We start from the raw sequence: 22,868 nt of genomic DNA, 5'->3' as shown, positions 1-22,868 counted from the left end.
GAGAGGAGCGAGCTGCCCCTCCCCCCCTCGGGTTTGGTGGCGGTCATCATCAGGGTGGTCACGCTCAGAGGGATCCACACTTTATTACTCAGACATAAAATAAAAAATAAAAAACAAAAAAGATAACAAATTAAAATTAAACTAAGGAGAGCCGGCGGCGACAGGCGGGCAGGTGGGAGGGGGGAGGGCGGGTGGCGCTCAGGCCAGGTAGCTGTACGTGTCCTTCTCGCCGTCCACTCGCTCCAGGTACTCCTTCTCGATCAGGATGTCGATGCATTTCTGTCCACGGGGGAGAAAAAACACTTGTCACACTCTGAGCCACACACACACACACACACACACACACACACACACACACACACACACAGGTGTGCGTACCTTGATGACGGGGACTCGGGGTTTGAACCGGGATGACAGCTGGTTCAGGACCTCAGCCAGGAGCTGCTGGTGCTTCAGGACCTTCCTCATCTTCATGATCCTCACTATGGCAGCCTGCAGGGGACACAGGAGCGCCGTGTGAGAGCAGGAGGGCAAATCTGACAGCTGGCTCCATGCACGGAGCCTCGGAGAGTCAAACTGATTCATGCCCAGCGACGGCGCCTTTTACATGTTTACAACATGGGAAATATTTTTAGGTTTTAGCAGCAGATCCCCCATTTTTTACATTTACAGAGTGACTACAGCAGCCGTCTGAAGAGCAGCGGCACACGTCTCCAGTTTTCCCGCCTTCACAGGGTTGACCGTCTGGTTTTGTGTGTTTGAATCTGATCAGAAAATATTTTAACAGTCACTGTTCTACAGTTTCAGACGAGCTCACCGTAGCTGGGATCATACACACCGTTACTTTAACGCAGATAAGAATCTTTAGCAAACTGATTTGTTTGGATTAGAGGTTTTTGCTTCTGTCACACATTCAAACAAACGTTTCCTCGTTTGCTCCTGATGAACTCTGAGATTCTTGTTGTGCGTTTCTGTCTGTGTTCATGCTCTTATGTTTGTGGGTCTGTGACTTTTAGGGGAGCAGAAGCTGCACTGAACCACTTTATGTCCCTTCATGCCCTCATACAGCTCTGCTGGAGACGGAGGAAAAGCTCAGTGTTTTCAGCATGTTTTAAACGTGATGCAGAGGGTGGAGTGGAGTGGAGTGGAGTGGGAGCTGCACCTGGATGAGGAGCTTTCGATCCTCCTCGATGTTCTTGTGAGTCGTCTCCTGCTCCTGTTTCTGCTCCGTCTTCATCGGCACGTTGATGTTCACCCTCAGCTTCTTACTGCGCAGCAAACAAGAGCAACAAGCTTCAGCATCCTCCTACATCACAGGCACACTTTTATTTAAGGCGGATTTAAGGTGGAGCGTGTCTCACTTCTTATATCCAAGGAAGAGTTTGATGACCGTGTCGGACTTGAACTCCACCTCGTCCACGTTGGCGTTCTCGTCCTCCAAAACCTGACGGACACAAAGTTTGGATTCAGCATCAGGTCTGCCATTACTAAAGCGTTTCTATGGAAACTAAAGACCAGCCACACGTGAGGATTTCACCTCCGGACAGAAAGCGTGACTCACCAGCAGCTTCGATTTTAACAGAATCTGAAGAACTTGAACCAAAATGTCCTGAAAACAGAGCAGAGGGGTCAGAGGGGTCAGAGACGCCTGCTCCGCGGCGACAGAGCAGCACGAAGGAAGGCGGCGGTGTTTGTGCGCTTACAGTTTTGATCTGTGTGCTGTCAGTGAGCTGCTGCACCGTGTAGCTGTCCTCCGTGTTGTACTGCAGCAGGATGGCCATCTGGAAGGTGGAGGCCTGCAGCGTGTACCTGTCAACAAGCACAGCAACAGTAAGGAGCGGCGTGGGCTCGGCTCCTCGCGGCCGCCACACGTACCTCACGACGGTGCGCTCAGAGCTCTGCAGGTCTGCTACCAGCCTGAGAGTCACCACAAAAGAAGAATTCAGCACGAGCCACAGATTCTGCTCCTCTGTGTCACAAATGCCTTAAAACCTTTCAGAGGCACCAAATACTCACTACAGTCCACGTGTGTATTAATCCGCCTCTGAAAATAGTCCCTAAAGTGGTGTTTCATTCACTCCAGTGTGAAATAGAAACTCGGTAAGACACAAAAATACATTTACTGCAACAAACTCGCCGCGCAAGAATCTCAAATATATTTGATGTAACTTTCATGGCTGATCACCAGAGCTGTGGCGCCACAGCGCCCCCTACCTGTGCGCTCACAGACTGCACGCGTACCTGTTCTTGAAGCAGTTGGTGACCAGCTCTCCTTTGGACAGGTGATACAGCCAGGTGAGCTTCCTGCCGCTGTGCCTGCTGGCGTAGAACGCCGTGAAGCGCTGATAGCTCCGCTCCAGCTGTGCAGGAGGAGAGGCAGAGGGTCAGAGCCACGGTACTCAACCTGAGGTCTGCGGACCTGTAAGGGATCTTCTTATTAACACCATTTGTCACGGCACAAAGCTGTGACCCACTTCCACAGTCGTCTGTCTGCACGTCTCTCCTGTAATCTCTCATCATATTAGGTTTTTATTTCTTGGCACCTTCTGGCAGCAGTGGTTTTCTTAGCGCAGCTTATAAAGCAGGAAAACAAATACCAGGCATATGATTTAAACCCTCCATCCACACGTCCTTCAGCTGAAGGCGTTTAAAAAGTAAGAACAAAGTGTTGCTGATGTGTCACCACTCAAACATCCACACTGAGCTTTAAATGTTTAATGAGGAAATCAAACTGTCCTTGTTTTTACAGGAGAGATTTAGTTAAATACTGAACTAGAGCTTCAAAGATAAACGTTTCAGATGCTGCCGGATGACAAAACCTACGACGTGTTAAATTTACCAGACACGAAACATTCATGAGGGGAAAACTTTAAGTTGAGGAGCAATATCGCTTCACTTTTCAAGGTTTGGTTGGAAAAGACATTCATGTCTTTGAACTCCTGGGATCAATAACTCATAAGCAACATTTTGAAAACACCTCCTCCTCCTCCTTCATGTCACACCATTAAAGCAGTCGAGCTAGCAGCTCGTTTTCATTACCAGCAGCACTGCTTGATCATGTTTTTATGACTTATTGATCCTGTGAGATGAAATGTGGGAATCCTTTTCCAATCGTACCTGGAAAAGGTGGAAGCGCCTGCAGGGGGGAGAGGTTTCTTTATCAAATCACGACTTTGATCTTCAGAAGTCAGAGTTTTATCTCTGAAATCAGCAAGAATGAAATTAGAAAAATGAATTTTAAAGCGTGCTGGATTACCTCTGAGGGCAGAGCGAAGGTGCAGGACTGCTGGAAAGGCCAAGAGCCGGAGCTCAGAACCTGGATGCTGAAGTCCACTGTGACACAAACACAATGAAACTGCGTCCATCTTCACATACATGTGAGACTTTATTTTGAATGTGTATTTGATTTAGACAGCTGTGTGTGTGTGTGTGTGCGCGCACTTACAGTCCAGCGGCTCAGAGTTGGTCAGGTGCTTCTTGAACTGCTCGTTCAGGTCCTTACTGACTCCGATGTCCTGGAACATTCGCTGCAGTTTGGACGTGTACTCAAAGCCGCACGCTTGCTGCAGGAGGAAGAGAAGAAGTCAAAACAACCCTGCAGACGCCCCACACCCACACCCACACACGCTGCCTGGAGTGTGTAACGAGTGCACACGCATGTGATTCCGACCTTGAGTTTGGAGATCATGCTGGCCTCGGCGTCGTCGCTGGCGCTGTTCTGGTGGACCAGACGTTTGGCCAGCATCTTGGCGTAAAACTTCTGGAAAACGTCTTTGTCCTCTATGTACTTGAACACAACCATCTAAGAGAGGAAACAGCGTGGAGTCTTTGGTTTCACTGCAAAACTAAGACATCACCTTACAGAGAAGCTCGGGTCACAGCATCTCACCACTTGGTTCAGAGTGTCCTCCAGTTCAGCCTCCTCTGGGTTTTTGGAGCTGAAAAGGAAACAAAAACAAACAAAATGTTGTTTTCAATCTCATTTGGAGGTTAAATTACAGACAGGCAGATGCTATACTATTGTTCAGCCTCTGAAGCAAAGCTAAACCATCCCTGTGTGGATGAAGTAAACACTGTCTGCTCGCCGCGCTTTGAAAAGAGTCTTTGTTTTTGTCCTGAGTTTAACAAAGCAGTCAGGATGCAGACGCCACTCAGAGTTACTGAACCCACAGAGAGCGCAGTCCTGCTGGGGAGAGTCCCACAGTGGAACAGCATCCACTGATCAGGAAACAACAGCTGCCCAAACAAACCCCTCGTGGCGCACTTCTGTTTGTCACAGAGCTTTTCATCATTCGTTCAATGTTTCACTTTTAGGACTGAAAGTGTTGACTCTGTTTGAAACAGGTCACAGAGGAAGAAGAAAGTAAGAGCTGGCGACAGCACGTTTGACTTTATTTAAAAGACAACGGCAGAAGCCTCAGAAGGAGTCCAGGGAAACTACACGACATGCTGAGCTGCGCGGCTCACATGCATTGTGCACATCACCCACCTCTTCTTCAGTAAAGAGTCGCAGTATCTGGCCAGCAGCTCGGGAGACTTGCTGGACGACTGAGCCATCCTGGTGACGGCGTTGTTGTTGATGAACCGACCACACGCCTTCAAAAGGAGACAAATCCACGAGTCTAAAATTTCACCTGCCTGTAGGAATCCAGTGGATGACATCACACTGTCTGCTGCCATCTGTTATCTACAGTCTGTGGTTACTGACCTTGTCGAGTGCGGCCACGAAGCCGGCGTCGTTGTTGAAGGCAGACATGACCAAAGCGTTGTACTTCTTATGGACGTCCAGGGTGGTCTGCACGTACACTTTGGGGTCCTGGAAACAAACGCGCGCACACACACACACACACACACACACACACACACACACACACACACACACACACACACACACACACACACACAGGTCAGAGCCTGTGAGCCATTTTTAACATAAATGCTAACGTGTGATTGTCCTGTTAGTACATCTGCTGTGGAGCTCAGGGATCCGCCCACTCTCTCCATCAATCTGCTTTAAAAACTCCAACAAACTCATTTGGTCTCCGTGTGTTTGACTAACAGGCCACACGTTTATCATCTCACTGCTACCTGACAGACAAACGAAGCTTCAGAGCCTCCTCTCCTTCAGTCGACTCCTTACATTAAACTAGTGAGAAACACTGAGGTGAAAAAAAAAGTCCTGCGTACGTTGAGCGCTGCCTCGCCGCACTTCTCAATGGCGGCCAGGCCCTGGTTGTGGATGTGGGTCTCTAGAAGCTTCTTCAGCTCACCCAGACCGTCTGTGATCCGCGACACCAGGTTGTACATCCGGCCCAGGTCTGAAACACACAGAGAGAAAGCTGCATCTGTGAAACACCAGGTCATCGTTACTGGAGACAAAAGCTTTGAGTTATCCAGGAAAAGATCGATGTTTGGAGTGTGTGTGGAATGCAGCGCACACACACACACACACGCACGCACACGCACACGCACACGCACGCACACGCACACGCACACGCACACACACACACACGCACACACACACCAGAGGGGATCAGAGCTGCAAAAATATTTCCCTGTCAGCGTCACGGTGCCGTCTCTCCCATCCAGCGAGACAAAGGACACGGTTACCTTCGTTCTTGTCAGCGTCCAGCAGGTTCTGAAACTCTGTGTGGAAGATCTCCAGGTGCTTCTCGATCAGGACTTGCTCACACTTTCGGGCCAGTTCGTCCTGGGTGGATTCATGGAGGTAAACCTGCACACGCCGCTGCTCCTCCAGGAGACGGGCCTCCGCCTGAGGAAACGCACACACAGGAAGCAGACGGACTCTGGTCACGACTCGGCGCTAAAAGCTCCACGTGTCTCTGCTCGTTCGCCCACAGCTGTTTGCAGCTGGACAGCACAGCGCCTACCTTCTTCATGTACTCTGTGACGGGGTTCTGCTGCAGGAACTCTGTGCTCTCACGCGTGTAGAAACGTTCTGTGTCAGTGAGGAACTGACATTCAAAGTACTCTTTGTACACGGACAGCGTGGGGCCTTTGGCGAAGGCGTCCTCCTCGTTCAGGCCCAGCTCGACTGCAGGAGGACAGAGGTGGGATTAATGAAAGCATCCACATCCTGTTAATACAAAACAAAAGTGTCTACACATCTAATTTAGTCTGAAACGATCCTTTCATTTAAAACAACAATAATGTAATATGTGCTCGCAGACAGCACCACGTGTCACAGTGAGCAACCAGCTTCATTCAGCCCTGTGCTGCTGTGGTTAGCATCGCCCAGCTGTGAGCAGGCATCTTCATGTTAAATCTTAAACATAATGTACGTGTGACCTTTGCAGAATAGATGTTAGGCTAATAACTCTGAAATCATTCAAATCATTCAACAGCTGCACAAAAGTCAGTCAGAAAAATCTCCAGCTGGGTTTAATTAGTCAGATTTGAGCTCCTGTGAACACGTGTGCAGACTCCAGCGTGGGCAGATGTCATTTATTTATATAAGTGAGACAGGTGAAGACACTGCAGACAGTCTGCTGCTCTGATCACCGACAGCTTTTCATGTTAAACCCAACACATGCTCAGAGTAGCTGCTTGTGAGTCTCCACAGCCTCCGTTCACAGCTCCCACCAAACCAAGTAGAATTTCACATCAGCCTGAAAGTTATGCACAGCTCTCAGTCTGTGTGATCATTGCTGATACTCATAACCTGCTTGTGTTTGGTTACTCCCTTGTTGCACTCGAGGACCTACCATAAGACTGGACAACACCACTGATGAGCCGGGTGTTGATGGTCTCACCGTTCCTCTCTCTCTCTATCAGCTTCAGAACGGCGTTTGTTACCTGACAGGGAGAGAGGTTCGCTTCAGTAAACATGCAGAATTCAGCATTTTAATCACTGCGCTGTTTCTTTAAGAAGGAAAACTGCACACCTGTTTGTTGAGGGGTCGGAATAAACACTCCCTCCAGGTCACGAGTGCCAGCTGAGAGGAGGCAGAGTAAAGGAGAACCACAAGTTTAATAAAACAGTGTTTGCTATGAATCTGCTCCTACTGCGACCTGTCAGGTAAAGCTTTTGTGTAACTGCTGTTTGGGGACAGGTGACGTATTTAACTTCGTCCTGCTGGAACTGCATTTTTAACTCTGTGCATTCAAACAGAAAGGAACTGTCAGACTTACCGAGTATATCTCGTAGATGCCCTTGCGTCCCTCGTCACACTCTCGTCTGACCCAGTGGCGGTTGAGGTAGGCGCAGATCCCGTTAAGGACCTTACTGGAGAAACGGTAGTCCTCCCACTGCTGGGTGTAAAACTTCAACACGCACTCGTCCATCAGATCCTCGCCATCCTGCGGACGATAACGCGGAAAGCAAAGGGAGGAGGAGTTGAAAGGTGTCCGTGGTGCACTCGGTGAGGCTGCGACTGGTAACCATGGACTCACCTTGAGTAGGCTCGTCAGGTAGTTCTTCAGGAACTCCTTGAGCCGCTTGTAGAGCTCCAGGCCTACGAACTGAGCCCCGCCTGGAGTGGTGGACTTTTTGGAGGGCTTTGCTGGAGGCACGGAGCCCCGGCCCTGGCTGGACTGGTGGACGCTGGTGCAATAGTTATATACATGTCTGATCGAAGGGTTAAGGTGCGCACGTCACATCAGGGTAACCGCTGCATTCCTCACATCTGGCTGCTTGTAACATCAAGAGCAAGTATGTGAGGAATGTCCTCGGCTGTCGCTCTCTCTTTTCTGCATGAAATCACAGCACATGTGCACAGAGCCCAGTTTAAACCTGGGCCGTCTGCAGGGACACGACCGCAGCGTCGAGCTTCCACGGCCGGGTGGACTTTATTTCATACTTCAGGGAAATGTGCAACCTTTAGCAGGAAAGGTGCACGAGGGGGTAATCAGCTCTTCAGACTTTACGCCCACGTCCCCTGCAGACGCATTTTATGGACTTAAACCTTTTCTTTTGCACAGACAAACTTTATAAAGCTTTTTGAAACCAATTTTTAAAACCTACTCAAAGGTTGGAGGGAAGATTACAGTGTGAACATCAAGCTCAGGGTCGGTGAGTAATCCAAACCCTGCAGCAGCATATCAAAGACTAACCTTGTTGTCAAGCTCAGATATTCTTTCCCTGAAGGTCTGTTTGGCCCCGCCCACCAGGGCGTTTATTGTTAAACATGAACTTCTACTAAGAACAACGTGACCTTCATCCCACATGTTCCCTGTGCTGATGTGTTTGTATGAGAGTCACCAAACCTCCAAACATGGCTGTCGGAGGTTTCAGTCCGTCACTGAACGCAGCGCATCGTAACGAACGCCAACGTCTGATCACTGGACTCGTAACTCTCAGCATCTGTTTGCCTTTAGAAACCAAAACCTGTGTGAGGACGTCAGAAGAGCTAAAGCAGAGACAGTTGAAGCAGCGATGCCACGAGATTACCACTGAAGACATGTTGATGGTTTTTCTATTTATGGCAGGAGATTAAGAAATCTCCATGTTCTTCCCTTTAGCGTCCCTGAAAATGAAATCACTGCAGGCTTATGAATATACGCCAGCTATCTCAGCCGTGGAGGCACTCGTACAGCGTCTGCCTTGTTTGTGGTTTGTTTCTTGGCTTCTTTCTAAACGTGTGGAAAAAATAAACCAAATCTTCTTATTTTCTATTTAGTCTTACAGTTCGTTGTAAGTCTGGATAACAGAGCGCCTAATAAAGAGTCAATGGAGCCAAATGTCTTCAGCAGAAAGTGAAATTCTTTCAAACACAACTTCAACCACACAAACACTGCTCTGAATCAAAGGTTTGCTTCCTGTTTGCTCCGTGTGTGAAACTCATTAATGGAACAAATGACTAGAAAAAAAGTTTGTGCTTCGGAGAAAAGGAAGTAACACACTAGTGAGATTAACCATCTGAAACAAACACACACGGAAAATTTGCTGTTAGGTTGTTAACTTTTAGCACTAAAGGGATATTGCAGTTCTTAAGGCAGCCACATTAATGATTAGAGGCAATAGAACAGAAGCTATGGCTGCTTGAATGAAGCAAAAATCCTGATCAGGGTGATTTTGGTTAATGATGTAATTCAATTTTTCATCTGCATTTTGTTTTTAAAGTGCCAAATCACAACAACAGCTGCCTCAAGGCGCTTTATTCACAATAATGCAGAGCAGACAGAAACCTGATGATTTAACACAATTATTGCTAAACATCAGTTACTGCACCTGTGGCTTTGTACAGGGGATTTCCTGTAAATAAAACAAATAAATATGTATTTTAAAGAAAGAGGAGAGGGTGGTGGGGGTTGGAGGGGAGTCAGAGACCGACTCCACCGCAGGACACTTGCGGCGAACACAGCCCAGCACGGCAGCAAACTCGAGCGACTGCAAGCTGACGGCCAACTGCCGCGTCCTGCCAAAAGAGGACCTAAGATGTGAGCAGGCCAGAGCCAATCCGGAGCAGCTGAAGCCAACCGTGAATAATCCTTCCACACCTACGGAAATCTCCAGCTTTGCTGCCTCTAGATAGATCCTGTTACGCCAGTGTCAGAGTACTACTCCGAATGCTTACTGATTGAGCCTGCTCCTAAATGCCCTTCCTGCCTCTTGCTCAGTAACACACTGGTTTATCACACTTAATAAAGCTGGTTTGTATGATCACACACACTCAGCAGCACCCGCAGTCACACAGGATACGTGTAGAGTTCCATGTAGCGTGACTTGGCCATGCTTTGCCGCGTGTACACCTGCTGGATGCCAGCCCGCAGGTCGTCCCATATCTGGTCCAGGCCTATCTGTTTCAGTCCGTGTGGGTTCTGGGTCCTATTTGACGACATCGTGGTGGAGCCCAGTGTCCTCTCCGCTCCCTACCAATGCCCTCCCTTTCCTGCTCCAGCGAGCGTGTGCTCCTCCCCCTGCGCCTCCTCTCCTTCGCTTGATTTCGGTCCCAACTGCCTCGCTCTTTTCTCAGAGTCTGGAGTCCATCTGGGGACGATGGTGGCGGCCTCGGGAAGCTGTCGTCGGTTATGTGAGACGGGAAGGGGTCCCACTCTGCACGCCTGGGTGGCGCTGTCTGCCACTCCTCCACCTAAAAGCTTCGGAAGTCTTCACCAGATGACCTGCAAAGAAAACGAAGAGACACAAAAAGCCACCTGATTAACAAGCTTTGACTTAAAAATAAATAAAAGCTTCACCAAAACTTCTGTTTTAAAGGATTCCCTTCAAACATACGGCACTGAAAAATCACTGCAGCAGCCCTGCTGGTGATTAGCCAGGTAGGTTACCTGGATTTACCTTGTTGACACCTGGATCTGAGCCAGCAGACACAATGCTGACCGGACCCAGCGTCAGTCAGCTAATGAGATTAGTCACTACAGCGCCTGCCTAGTTTCCCTTACCACAGCCTCACTGTACACGAACTCCACATCCACAGTCAATAAGGGTTTTTTGGTTGCTAGGAGAAACACACAAACACAATGACCTACATTTATAACCTGTGTTTGCTTTGGCAGTATGGGAATGCATTCTGGGAGATTCTAAATTAATCAGAAACACTGAATTGTCATCTTGAAGGGCAGGGGCAGGGATAGCTCAGTAGGTAAAGTGGTCGCCCCTCACTTCACTGAGTGAATGGGTCAAATGCAGAGAAAAACAAGTAATTTCCCCATGGGGATCAATAAAGTATCCATTATTATTATTATTATTATTATTAAAAACAATTAAACAGGCCTGTTTGGGAGTTTTTCAAACCACTGGCGTACTACTGGACAACTCAGATCATATTTTGAAAGTCTGGGAAGTCAACAGGCAATTTATAATCGAAAAAAAGAAAAACAAACACTGGCAAACAGACCAGATAAAAATTCAGACTGGCACATTCATGAGGGGGAAAAACCTTGTAAAGTCTTGTCTTAATTATACGAGTAGAAGAAAGGTGTTGCTGGGGTTGGATCATGCTTCGTGCGAGGTAGTGAATTTCTTTCCAACTTTGGGACGTGAAGCCATGAGGTTCCTAGATTCAGGAAGGAGTTTAAAAACCCATCCTGTGGGAAAGACTGAGTCACGACTATCGCACCACGAGGAGGGTAAACATCGGCAGCACGCAGAGGCCGGATCATTAGGGATAACAGAGAGACCTACAGCTGTAATTTCATCCCTGCTGACAGGACACGAGCAGGAGGTAAACCAACGCCACAGTTTGCAGCGTCAACATCTCTGAAGCCACAGAGAGACCGAGACACTAGGAACAAAGCAACCAGAGGTCTGAACTACAATCCACTCGACTTACTGGCTCTTTGTTTTGATTTACAATCACAAGCTGAAGAATATGTATGTTAGGAAACGTGCACAGGTAGCAGTATGTAAGCTAATAAGCTTTTTGAGCATATGTTCTGTGTTTACTGCCATCATCCTGTCAGGAAACAAAGTCTTTCACCAGCTGCAGCCCTTGCAGCTGCGATTGAGCCATCACTTGTAAGGACGTGGTCTAACAGAGACCAAAGCAAACTTATAAAGAAGATATCGTGGGACAGAAGGCAGAGTAGATGAGGCTGCTCTTAGTTACAGAGGCCTTCAGCTGAGAGCTGGACACAAAGACTAAACCAGCACATTTGTGTTGAAGTCCCGATTGAAACAATAAAATCTGTCCTCAAACATCAAGTTCATGAAGTTTAAGTCACATGAGGCTAATAAACCTGTTATTAGCATTATTTTAGTATAAACAGCTCTATTAGTTGGTATAATTACACGAACTACAGTAAACAAACAGTGTTTAACTTTTATGAACATTAGCTGACCATCCAGGAACAAAAGGTTAGGAAACATGACAGATTGCTCGATGGACTTTTGAAGCTCTGCGGGGAAACCACAGAAGTGAAATAAAGAAAAGCTGCTCGGCACGAACCTTGTGAGTTAACATTTAATGTTATGTTTAAAAGAGAATGGGTAATCATAAAAAGACACGGCTCACTGCTAGCCCATGTTTATAATTCTGATTATTTGAGAACAGACATGAAGAGGGAGAAAACAGACTGAAGCTGCTGCTGTGTGACTGGAGGAGGAAGAGGAGGGTGGACGGGCACAAACTGCTGCTTCGTGTAGGCAAGCGCTGCTATATTTAGCAGGAGCAGGCATGACCACTCACGGCTATCAGGGCCAGATATTCAGGACGTGACACGCGCGAAATCGTCTGTTTACTTCCTTCCAACGACCAGTCTGGGTGATTGCAGGTCGTCTCAGCTACAGCTCTGCTTCTGAAGGCGTAGAAAATGAAACACTGGAAATGGGTCTTTGATTGAGACCTTATGTGAGCGTCTAACAGGCAACTGCTCAGATATAACACGCAGAGTTCCAGCAGAAATGACCGACTCGTGTTGGCTTCTTTCTAGAGCAGGGCGATATGACCAAAAACATTTATCACGATATACATTTGAAAATTTGCGATAACGATATAACTGACGATATAATTGACACCAGACAAAATACTTTACAACTCCACAACTTTATTAGTGCAAAACAAACATCAGTGTGTTTTCACTTAAACAAGCAGCTGTTTTATCTGCATTAAAGTTATATAAAAATGTAACAGCGCAAATTCCTGTCTGACAGTTTAACCAAAAGGCATTTCCAGTGGAAACTGGCCGACACATCCTCAGCATAACCATGTATAATATCCACACAACTTAAAAAGAGGTTATACACACAATACGGTAATATTATGTTGAAGCACAGTACGTATCACTCCGCGAGGCTCCTGCCTACGACAGCCGTAATGCTCCGACAATCCATCAAGCGGTGCGGCTTCGTAGCTCAGCAAAGTCGTACTGAAACATCTGACAGATTTTCGAGCGCCGTGCACATAAAATCGTTTCGAGGTCAGTAACACAACCAGAGTTCATACATAAGGCACACGGGATTATAAGGGGCTCTGTCGACTTTCAGAAAAATCAAAGGATTGATTTTAAGTGCGCTGTATTTTCCAAAAAACACTGTAATAACGACGGCCCGCTAGCATGCGCTACCATAAATAGTGCTTTGTTGTGTGTCTGACGGACGAAAGCTAAACCAGTTCCACACCAGTGAAGCTGCAGCATTTTTACAAACCAGTTCTGGTTCATTGGTTTCATTTAACAATCCGCTTTCGCTCTTCTCATTCTCCGTCGCCGCCATGCTTTTCCGCCATGTGTGTATGAAAACAAAGGCACTGCGCATGCGCGTTTTACCCATACTCCATCGCCATATTTAATTTTCTTATCGTTGCCCAACATTACACCGGTATTACCGTGAATGGTATGATATGGCCCAGTCTTACCTCTTTCTGACTGGAATCACAGTAAAACTCACTTTTGCACTCACTTGAGACACAGCAGTGTGATGAAGATGAGCGCTGACGCCACTGAGGAAGATCCTAAACACAGCACTCAGCTCCAGCTCAGCTTGTTTCAGACAGGGGACGTACCCAAGGGGTTATTTTGATCTGTCAATCATGAAAAGCTGCTCTAGTATAACACTAAAAATAGAAATGAGTGTGATGTCCACTTCACAGCAGCCTCGCGTGTTTCTTTTTCTTTTACTGAGTCAAGCTTTGTAACCTTTTGGCTCCTCTTCAGCAGATCCTCGCTTAAACGCAAAAGGTAGCCCCTACCTGAGCTGTTGCCGTGGCAACTGGGGCAGACAATACCTGTGAATACTCATTGGACCACAGCAGGTAAGAGTGTAAGAGCGCTCAGTCTCCGCCATTTCCTGTTCTTGCAGCGGTGAGAAAGGTGCCCTTCACGGCGGCGCTGTGATCAGCTTTCAGATTCCCACAGCAGCAGGTATCCAGTGCCTGACCTATAATCAGCCCCACAGCCGTGTGACGGCGAGTAACAGGAAACGGAAGCTCGCAGAGCGCTTGTTGTGAAATGGGAATCCCAGCCCACGGTTATCAACAACGCCTCTGTGTGCAGCAGGAAGGCAGCGGAGCTCAGAGGTCGTGACTCGTGTCAGCGGACAGCTGACCCAGATAAGTCTGAACCACAGACAGCAACAAGGCCCACAGGAGTCCACGTCTGTTTATGAAGAAGCTTCATGATGAGGAGCAACAAAACGCCGCTCCTCTTCTTTGGACTTTAAGGTCTCAATGCAGGAGACCGCCGAAGCACCACCTGTGGCTTCCCAAGCGGTTTAAGTACATTATGCTACTGGCCGCTAGGCACGCTAACGAGCACACTGACAGGTGCTGCAATTACCATATTCTTCTCACTTAAGGCCTCTAATCATACGGTTTATGTACAATAATAAGTTAATGTGGTTTATGCTTGCTTCGCCCCTTGCTAATAAGCCGTGTGCACCAAAAGTGGCGTCACAGTTGCTGGAGCGCGCTGCAGTTTACTCTGCTTCCTGTTTCAGCTGCTTCTACTCCAATAAAAGGCTGAGGTGGACGTTTTTCCCTGAGAAGAAACACGCATCATTAGGAGACTGCAGCGAGCGCTCGTGCACCAGAGGGGTCATCAGATGGCATCATGGCAACCCTTACTAACACAAACTACGCATTTCTAAAATGGCCCTGCTGAACAGCATTCTGGGTAATGCTAACAGTGTGCTGGGGACTGGGCGGAGCTCATTCAGGAACGATGAAGAAAAGAGCAGACTTCAAAGAGAGCCATCTCTGCCACTTTTAAACAGGCAGACTTGTTTCACTTCATTTCTTCTTCTGTCCTGATTTACAGGACAGGACTGGAGGGGCTTCAGCACCTCCAGGTAACCAGGTAAGTCAAGAACAACATGTCACTCAAAGTTTTAAACCAGGAGACAGAAAATCTGTTCCACAAAGGTATTCATTCCAAAATGGAGCTTAATGAGCCAGATGTGAAGAAGTGTGAAACAGCTGTCTGGGTTACTCTGTTTGTTTTCCTGTCCACCGTTTCTAGAACTTTTAGACAACTTGGCTTTGAAATCCTATGTCAGTCCTGTTCATTAAAACGAGCATTTCCAAAGTCAGAAGTGTATTACAAATACACTTTATTACCATTCACTACTTTGACAGTTGAAAGTCATTTTAACTGACGCAGCCCAAAAAGTTTCTCCCAAAGTCAAGATTACAGTTACTTCTTATCAGAGACGACTGCAAACGGTTAAATGCTTTAAACCAGCAGCACAATCAGAATAAACCAAGAACTAAAGTCTCTCGCTCCACAGCACTTATGGCTTCAGTTCTAGTTACACGTCAGTGTGAACAGCGTCTCACAGACTTTGTACTGAAGAGTTAACAGGTTTATGACGCCTCTGTCGAGTCAAGTCCAGAAATATTTGCTGTAAGTTCTTACCCTGCTCGGCTGCTGCAGAATAACTTCAAAGCCTCCGTGAGCTTTCATATCAACCTCTGCCTGATGATCACCTGTCCCACAGTGTGGCCGACAGGTAAAGCGACTCCTGAGGTTCACAGCTCACCTGCATGTTTCTGGTTTCTCAGCTCGAGCAGAGCGCGAGAGAGGTTTGCTGAACGGGAAGGAAGCAGGAAGAAAGAGCAGGGAACACGCAGTGCTCGGTAAATCAGATTAGCCCAGTATCAGTGTGTCTGGGACAGACTCCACAACCTATTACCCTACCAGGAAACAAACCACCGCCAAACACACCAACACCCGCCAGCGCGCTTCACACACCACCTAGAGTTCACATGGGAGCTTTACCAACAGAAGCAAACATTAAAAATCATCTGAGCCACTGTGACATAAATCTGCTTCTGATGAGCACGCAAACAAAACTTCACATCCAAGGATCTCAAACATCAAGCAGACGAACCCTCAGAGTCCCAGATGACACAACAGGATCATCTTAACTCGTGTGACCAAGGGTACACATGTACTATGTACAGCTATACTTTTAAATCATGTTTCCTAAAATGAATTCATCATGTTTACAGTAAATGAGCCACTGCTGTGGTGAATTTTGTTATTTTTAAATTACAGCAGATTTATTTATTTGCGTGGATAGTGAGGACCACCCAAAGAAAATTCCTTGATTTAATTTACATAAGCATGTCAGCATAAGCAAGTTTAATAACCCGCTTGTTAAACAAGGTAAAACTTCAGCTCCCAGAGGCCACCTGGGGCAGGAAAACCTTTGTGCCACTATTCTGAGCGCACGTAAAAAAAAAGTTTGCAGGTGCAAGTGTTGCATTTTGAGGAGAAAATTATTTTGATGTAGTCGGTGATTTTTTGTCAGTTCAGCCTTTTATATTATGTTTAACCCGAGTGACCCGGTCAGCTGGTGGGTAACAGGCATCTCTGAAAACGTTAGAGCTCTTATGCAAATATGTGATGTCTTGATGAATGGAGCAGGTATTAGAAGTTTACACAGAAACATTCTCTCCTGAAAATATCTTAAAAGTTTATTTTGTGACACAGACAGAGTAATATTTCAAACTCCGCCCCTCTGTGTTTCTCCACCACTGCCTCGTTTGAGTTTCGGACAAATGGATTCAGGGATATTGCATTTCGTCATTTCGAGCTGATTGGAGACCAGAACAGCCAATCAGATTTTTTTGCATCCAAGTCTGTGATTGGCTGGTTTTGTGGCACAAACATAACGGTGTAGAGAAAGAGTTGAGCGCACACGGGCAGAAATGTTGAGAGCGCGAGCAACACGTTGTGAGCGAGCGCACATGCAAAAACTGAGCGAGAGGGGCTGTTGGTGTGTGTGTGTGTGTGTGTGTAAAACAGCAAACGCTGAAATACATTTTTTGCACGCAGGAATGAATTTTGTTCACTCAAATTCAACTTTTCTTTGCTCAAAATGCAACACTTGCACCTGCAAACGTTTTTGCGTGCGCTCAATACAGATCTATGTAGAGTTTGGTGACACTGACTGAACTGTGTCGCAGACCTGGACAGAAACGATCACTGATTCCTGTCAGTGATGCAGTGTGAGGTTTATTATAGACAAAAGGTATTTCCATCTCTTCTGGTTATTATTATCATCAAGGACATTTTACAGACATTATGAATCAGACTAATTTAGGAAATAATCAGCACATCAGCCAATAACGGAAACATTTGTTCCTTTGTGCTCTATGCACTGATGCACACCCTGGATCAGCCTCTACGCTGACACCAACCTAACCAGACTGATTATGGCCTTTATTAAATCTATGCTCAGTTCACTTATGTCAGCTCCTCTCAGTTTGAGCTCATGAAACTTTATATTAATATCCTTTGAAGTATGTAGAAAAACACTGATATCAGGCTGGTACACTCATATCTGTGTATGTTCACGTCAAGTAAAACTATATGCTGTAGATTTCCAACACTGATATTAATGTGAACAAATAGTAGGTTCAGTAAATTTAACCAAACATGAGAAATAAGTACACGTTTCCCTTTCCCACCTTTAAATCTCTTTAATAGCCATTTCCAAGTATTCCTAATGACACCGTCCTGTTTACAGACCACGTCATGTCCACAGAGATCACAAGTCATCTTTAACAGGCAGATTTCAGGCGTCCATGCTGAGCAGAGAATGGACGAGACATCTGAACTCAGCATGAGGCAGTGAGCTGTTGTGAAGGAGCCCATCATGAGGAGCAGAGGGCAGCCAGAAGAAAAAATAAATCACTTTACATGCATATTTCCCATCATGCTACACACGGAAAAGCAACATAAGCCTGAAAGCCACAGATCGAGGGATATCCAAGTGCCACAAACAGCTCCACGGCATCGATAAACGTGTCACGAGGAAGGCACACAGGCTGCATTTTGCGGTTATTTCAAGCTATAAAGAGGCTGACCGAGCTCAAAATATGACCGAGCATTTTCTTTGTTGTGTTTTGCCCTGTGGCAAATCCACCAAATAACCACGCAAGTGAGGAAGGATGGGTGTGCAGCCATTTCATCGTGGTTACTATACAAACCTACACTACACCCTTTATGCTGCCCCCGAGTTCTTCCTGTGTGTTCACTCTCAGCACAGCAGGTCTGCAGGTCAAGGTCAGCATCAATATTCAGCACTTGTTAAGTTATTCATCAGTGTGCAGCATTACATTTTCCATATTTCCAGAACATGTTTCACTGGACCATTTTTCCATTACACCATACACTCTTAGCTGGCTCCATCTACAAAACAGCGTATTAGTAGATTTTGATGACTAATATAAATAAAAACTAATTAGCTACTAAAGCTTTAAGATAAATGTAGTTTAGCACCTTTTCCACTCGCCCTTGTATGCTGCTAGAAATAGAGAGCCGAGGCTTCACGTTGCTTAAAACTGAGCCCAGTTTATTGCTTCTTTTGAGGAATCTGTGTCGAGCTCCACGGAGTCGAGGAAGAGGACAGGAAGTCAGACGCAGAATCAGCAGAGAGAATGAGCTCAATTTTCAAAATAAAAGACCCCAAGCAGACTAAGCTCTTCTGAAACACCTGGAACATGATTACAAAGCTGGAACAAAACTGCATCAGTCATGACACCAAAGACACACACCTGGTGTGTTTTGGAGGTAAATCTGCCAAATTTACAGACGGAAGCCAAACAAGACGTCTGTCTGTTTACGGGCAGATTTCATTTCATCTTCCTTTCCAATCCCACAGCTTTGTCACTAAAACAAACAGCAGTGGATGGGAACAGCTGAGGAAGAAAAACACTTTTCTTCATGTTCAAGCTTGCTGATCAGGTAACACCTGTAAAGGTTTAGATTGTGATCAGTTTCAAGTCAAACCTTGTTCTTTAATGTACGTCTGCGTTCATTTTAACCCTTCTGAAACCCCACGTCTCTGAGAGACCGATGGATCAGAGAGAAAAAGCCCACCGCCATCAAAACGGCAGAGCAGGACACAAGTGAATAAATGCTGACGTCGTCGTCAGGCACTTGCAGAGGCGAGGCCATAGCTCTTAGATTCAACACAAACTTACAGAATTAAACTTTAGCACCACCTTCAGCGATGTAACAAGACTTTTCAGGCTGCTCTTATAAAAGTGAGCCCTGCTCCGGTTTACAGTTCATGCAGATCTACAGTCACAAATGTGAAACAAACTCTTCGCCTTCTCTAATAAACATTTCCTTATTTCAGTACCTCAAACACTTCATTTCATGGTAAACCGGCTGAAACCAGCATGAAAAGCAAATCAAGCAAAGGTTTGATTCACAGGTGAAGTCAGCTGCAAGGAGCCGGCCAATCAGTGTGCTCGACGTCATTTTTAAACTCAGGCCATCAAGTTTTGTTGAACCTGCACGTGCTGAACAAACAGCGTTAGAAACAAGATGACCTGAACTATCAGACACATTTCAGCTTTAAGCAAAAGGGTCAGTAAAAACAGCAGGACAGTGACAGGTTCAACAGAAGTGGAAATATAACTGCTCTTTGGCACCTTTTGTGTTTAGACTCTGAAGATGGTAAAAAGCTTTAATGTCTTTAGCCCACTATAATAAAGGCCTTTTGTCACCTGTTGGTCTAATAATACGTTTTCTTATTTAATAAGATTAGGTGACGCCTCACTTATGAGGACAAGTGTACATCAAAATACAATAATCAACACTATTCTTCAAAATAAAAGCCTGATAAAGAAAACTAGCAGGCCATAAACCCAGGGAAGAAACATCTGTCTTTTAAAACTCCTCTGAACCGCAGCATTTTAAAACTGCGTGGGGGGGGGGTCAGCTTTAAAATCAATATAAAGACAAACTCAAAGTAATAAGGTGATTCTGATTACACAATTTTAGTCAAACTGAGCCAATTATTTCACAATTACATACTGCCGAAGACGCAGATTTATGGAACAAAGTTTAGAACTTAGACTTCACCATAACTTGAGTCTATTCCGAAACCTTAAAACACATATTTAAACACTGCGTGTCATTGTGGGGGGAAAAGTGCCATACAGCGCTTCATTTAAACAAATATTTATACAGCAATGCCCTCGCTTCTTTATGTTTTTCTCCCCGAGGAGCAAAACAAGCAAGGAAAAGGAAAAAAGCATCACTTTTTCTCATTTGTTTAGCTGAATATCCATCCATTCACTTCCGCTTATCCTTTTCAGGGTCGCGGGGGGCGCTGGAGCCTATCCCAGCTGTCATAGGGCGAGAGGCGGGGGTACACCCTGGACAGGACATTTGCCAAAGTCTTGGCACTTCTTGACATGTTGTACAGTGAGCCCTCAAAGAAAGAAATGTATCCATCCAAATTTTAAATTTCTGTTTGCCAACATGTACTGAGGTGAGGAGAGCGGCACAACAGTGAGTGTCCACAGCCACTGGGGGCTCCGTCAAGCTCTCAGGGTGGACTTCATCCACTGGTGCATCAATGGTCAGAATTATAAACAGAGACGTTTAGATTACAAGTCACCGTGCAATCCCACAGTTACTCATGAAAGCAATGAGTCCACACACACTGTCCATGTAACAAAGACATATGAATAGAAAAACAGACATTTGACGACTATCGGTTGTGGACTGACCTCCAGAGGCATTGAAGCACTGTGGGATCATGTTGACGGACCAGAACAAAAGACAAACATCCAAAGAAAAGCTCTGACTGTCTGAAGCCTGGAGGACTTTTTAAAAAAGTGCTCAGATAACATGATTCAAACTCCTTAGACTTGTAAAAACTCGGATTTTGCCTTATTTAGATTTTTATGTTGAATAAATCGCTGCACACATTTCCCATTACTCCAGAAACACAAAGGAGTGAGGTGTAACTCAGACTCGTGCTGTATATTGTCCTGGATCCTGACAAATTCTAGGACTCCATAAAAGGGAAGCAATAATAAGTGAACTAAACTAAAGAGTTAGAATCCGGTACAACTGCCATCGACTCTTAATATCTCGTTTTAATGATCAGTGTCTAAAATAAGTGCACTGTTTAAATTAAGGAGAACTGTGAGGACGTATATCCAGGAATCTCGATTAGTATGAAAACAGACCTTTTCCAACAGCTGCTTCGCTCTGGCAGCTCAGTGTCAGCACTACCTCTGACTCCGAGCTTCTCCTAATATCTCAGGAAATGAGCGACCGTATCGCTGCTCCGCTCCACCAGTTGTTCCAGGAGTGTGTCCTGTTCGAATGACCAAACCGCACCGCACGGTCCACGGGGCTGTGCTCGAAAAAAACCTACCCCCAACGGATACTTGGGTATATTTTGAATATAATGATCCCCGGCGTCTGTTAATTTGGAAAATATTCGCTGTGATTATTCCCCGGAATGGAGTCAGGCGCTGCTACGCAATACTGCTAGCTCCCATTAGCCTCTGAGGCTCGATTAGCCTGGTAGCTTCGTCTGCTGCCCGAACGATGGATGGACCAGCTTCAAATCAAAACACAGCCTCTATGTGACCCACACTTATCAATCGCTTACACACATGTGTGGTACTGGGACTGTATTCAACATAAAGGCTGTCTTCTCACAGTCAAAGGCAGAGGCCAGGACAGACTAACAGCCTGGTGTAAAATGGCAGCCTAGCTCCTCGAGCTTCTCAATAATGAGTCAGGAAAACAGTTCGCTAACCGCCTAGCATTAGCCTGCTGGCTCTCCGCTTAGCAAGCTGGGAGGAAAAAAATCTCCCCCGGCCCAGCTCGAAAATGTCACCTTACCATTTTAAGGCAGTCCCAGTCACTTTGTAATCGCCGGATGAGTTATTTTTCAGTCCCAAGATCGGTGTCCCGCCGCCGTCTCCGAGTGTGTTTGCTGTCGGTTGCTAACTACGACTGCTGCGCTGCTTCGTTCGCACAAAGATCAGCTCACAGCGCCGCGGCCACTGACTGCAGTTGCTTTCAGGCTCCCTCGGAAATACGCAAGGCACCGCCGAAACACGCATACACTCTTTATCATAAAAGAATACGAGGGCTATGAAATACGTTTGTTTCTGCCACTGAAAAAAAACATGCCAGGCAGAGGTTCGTCAAAATTTCAACTAACTGACTCAAAGTTGAACTTTTAAAATAATAACTTACATTTTTAACTTAACTCTGCCTGGCATTTTTTTCTGTAACTGAAAAAATACTTCATAAATAACACTGTGAAAATAATATTGGAAGGTTTTTTTTCCCAGAATATTCCAAAATGAAGTGAAAATACTATTCCAGATGAAATACTAATAATACAGTCTAAATAAAATCCAAATACTGACAGTAAAGTTGAAGTGCTTATGACTTACCCCCTGATTATTTGGATAGATGTGTATCAGTGGTTTGGTATGCAATACTAGTTAAATTGTGAAATACTTCTCTGTATCTGCAGTTATAACATCTGGAGTTCCACAAGGATCTATGTTGGGGGACTGTTGTTGTTGTTGTTGTTGTTTTTCTTCCAGTCAGTTAGCCTGGTGAACTCAAACCCAGGACCCTCTTGCTGCAAGGCAATGCTGCTAACTACTTTTAACCTATTTTAAATTTGACAAACAAATAGTTGCACACTTTGTTCTAACTCTAACATTCCCCAGATGTTACAGGCTGAACATCTGTTTTGTCAAACATTTACCACCTGCTGATCTCTGAAACTGTGGCTCATGGACAGTTTGCTGTTGTGTGTTTTTTAATGCAAGTATCAAAACCATGCTGGTACTGGTATTGGATCCATACTTTCTGTCCTTTAAGTTCAACATTCATGCACTGAATTGTGTTCATTTGTGTTAAATAAATCAGTACTGGTATCAGCAATACTGGCCCTGTATTTATTTGGTATCATATCAATACCAAAATTTGCAGCATAGCCCAGCACTACGGTGTGTGTAGACGGAGCCTGAGAAACATTCTGTTTTTCTCTCTCTATTTAATATAAAGTACATTAATTTAAATGTATTATGTAAATAACATTTACTTACTTACTAAGAATAAAGTCAAGACATAATTATGAGATTCAGATTTGAAGAACAAACAAAGAATAAAACCTAAACTATTCACCAGGTCGGTGTCTTTCAGGTGCTAATGGAGAAATCTTC

At 45.6% G+C, this 22,868-nt stretch overlaps 1 protein-coding gene across 2 annotated transcripts; it reads right to left on the bottom strand.

Annotated features, from left to right (window-relative positions):
* Positions 1 to 21,733, bottom strand: LOC113029646 (cullin-1). Of its 2 annotated transcripts, none has more exons than XM_026180630.1 (22): positions 21,523 to 21,733; positions 9,662 to 10,083; positions 7,414 to 7,588; positions 7,153 to 7,320; positions 6,906 to 6,956; positions 6,726 to 6,816; positions 5,892 to 6,055; positions 5,611 to 5,773; positions 5,188 to 5,318; positions 4,709 to 4,816; positions 4,490 to 4,596; positions 3,890 to 3,938; positions 3,671 to 3,802; positions 3,446 to 3,563; positions 3,257 to 3,333; positions 2,242 to 2,360; positions 1,704 to 1,809; positions 1,562 to 1,609; positions 1,362 to 1,444; positions 1,163 to 1,268; positions 379 to 492; positions 1 to 279 (listed from the first exon to the last, which is right to left on the bottom strand). In XM_026180630.1, exons 2-22 carry the CDS (start codon positions 9,799 to 9,801, stop codon positions 199 to 201), a joined length of 2,331 nt encoding a protein of 776 aa, XP_026036415.1. In that variant the 5' UTR covers positions 9,802 to 10,083; positions 21,523 to 21,733; the 3' UTR covers positions 1 to 198. The 2 variants fall into 2 exon arrangements, with proteins under 2 accessions (XP_026036415.1, XP_026036416.1); XM_026180631.1 differs by lacking the exon at positions 21,523 to 21,733 and adding an exon at positions 15,271 to 15,411.
* Between the last annotated feature and the right edge of the window lie 1,135 nt (positions 21,734 to 22,868).

This window comes from Astatotilapia calliptera, chromosome 9 (assembly GCF_900246225.1).
Source record: "Astatotilapia calliptera chromosome 9, fAstCal1.2, whole genome shotgun sequence".
NCBI classification, from domain to species: Eukaryota; Metazoa; Chordata; class Actinopteri; order Cichliformes; family Cichlidae; genus Astatotilapia; species Astatotilapia calliptera.
The sequence above is the reverse complement of the archived record's forward strand: the minus strand, read 5'-3'. Positions and strand labels throughout refer to the sequence as shown.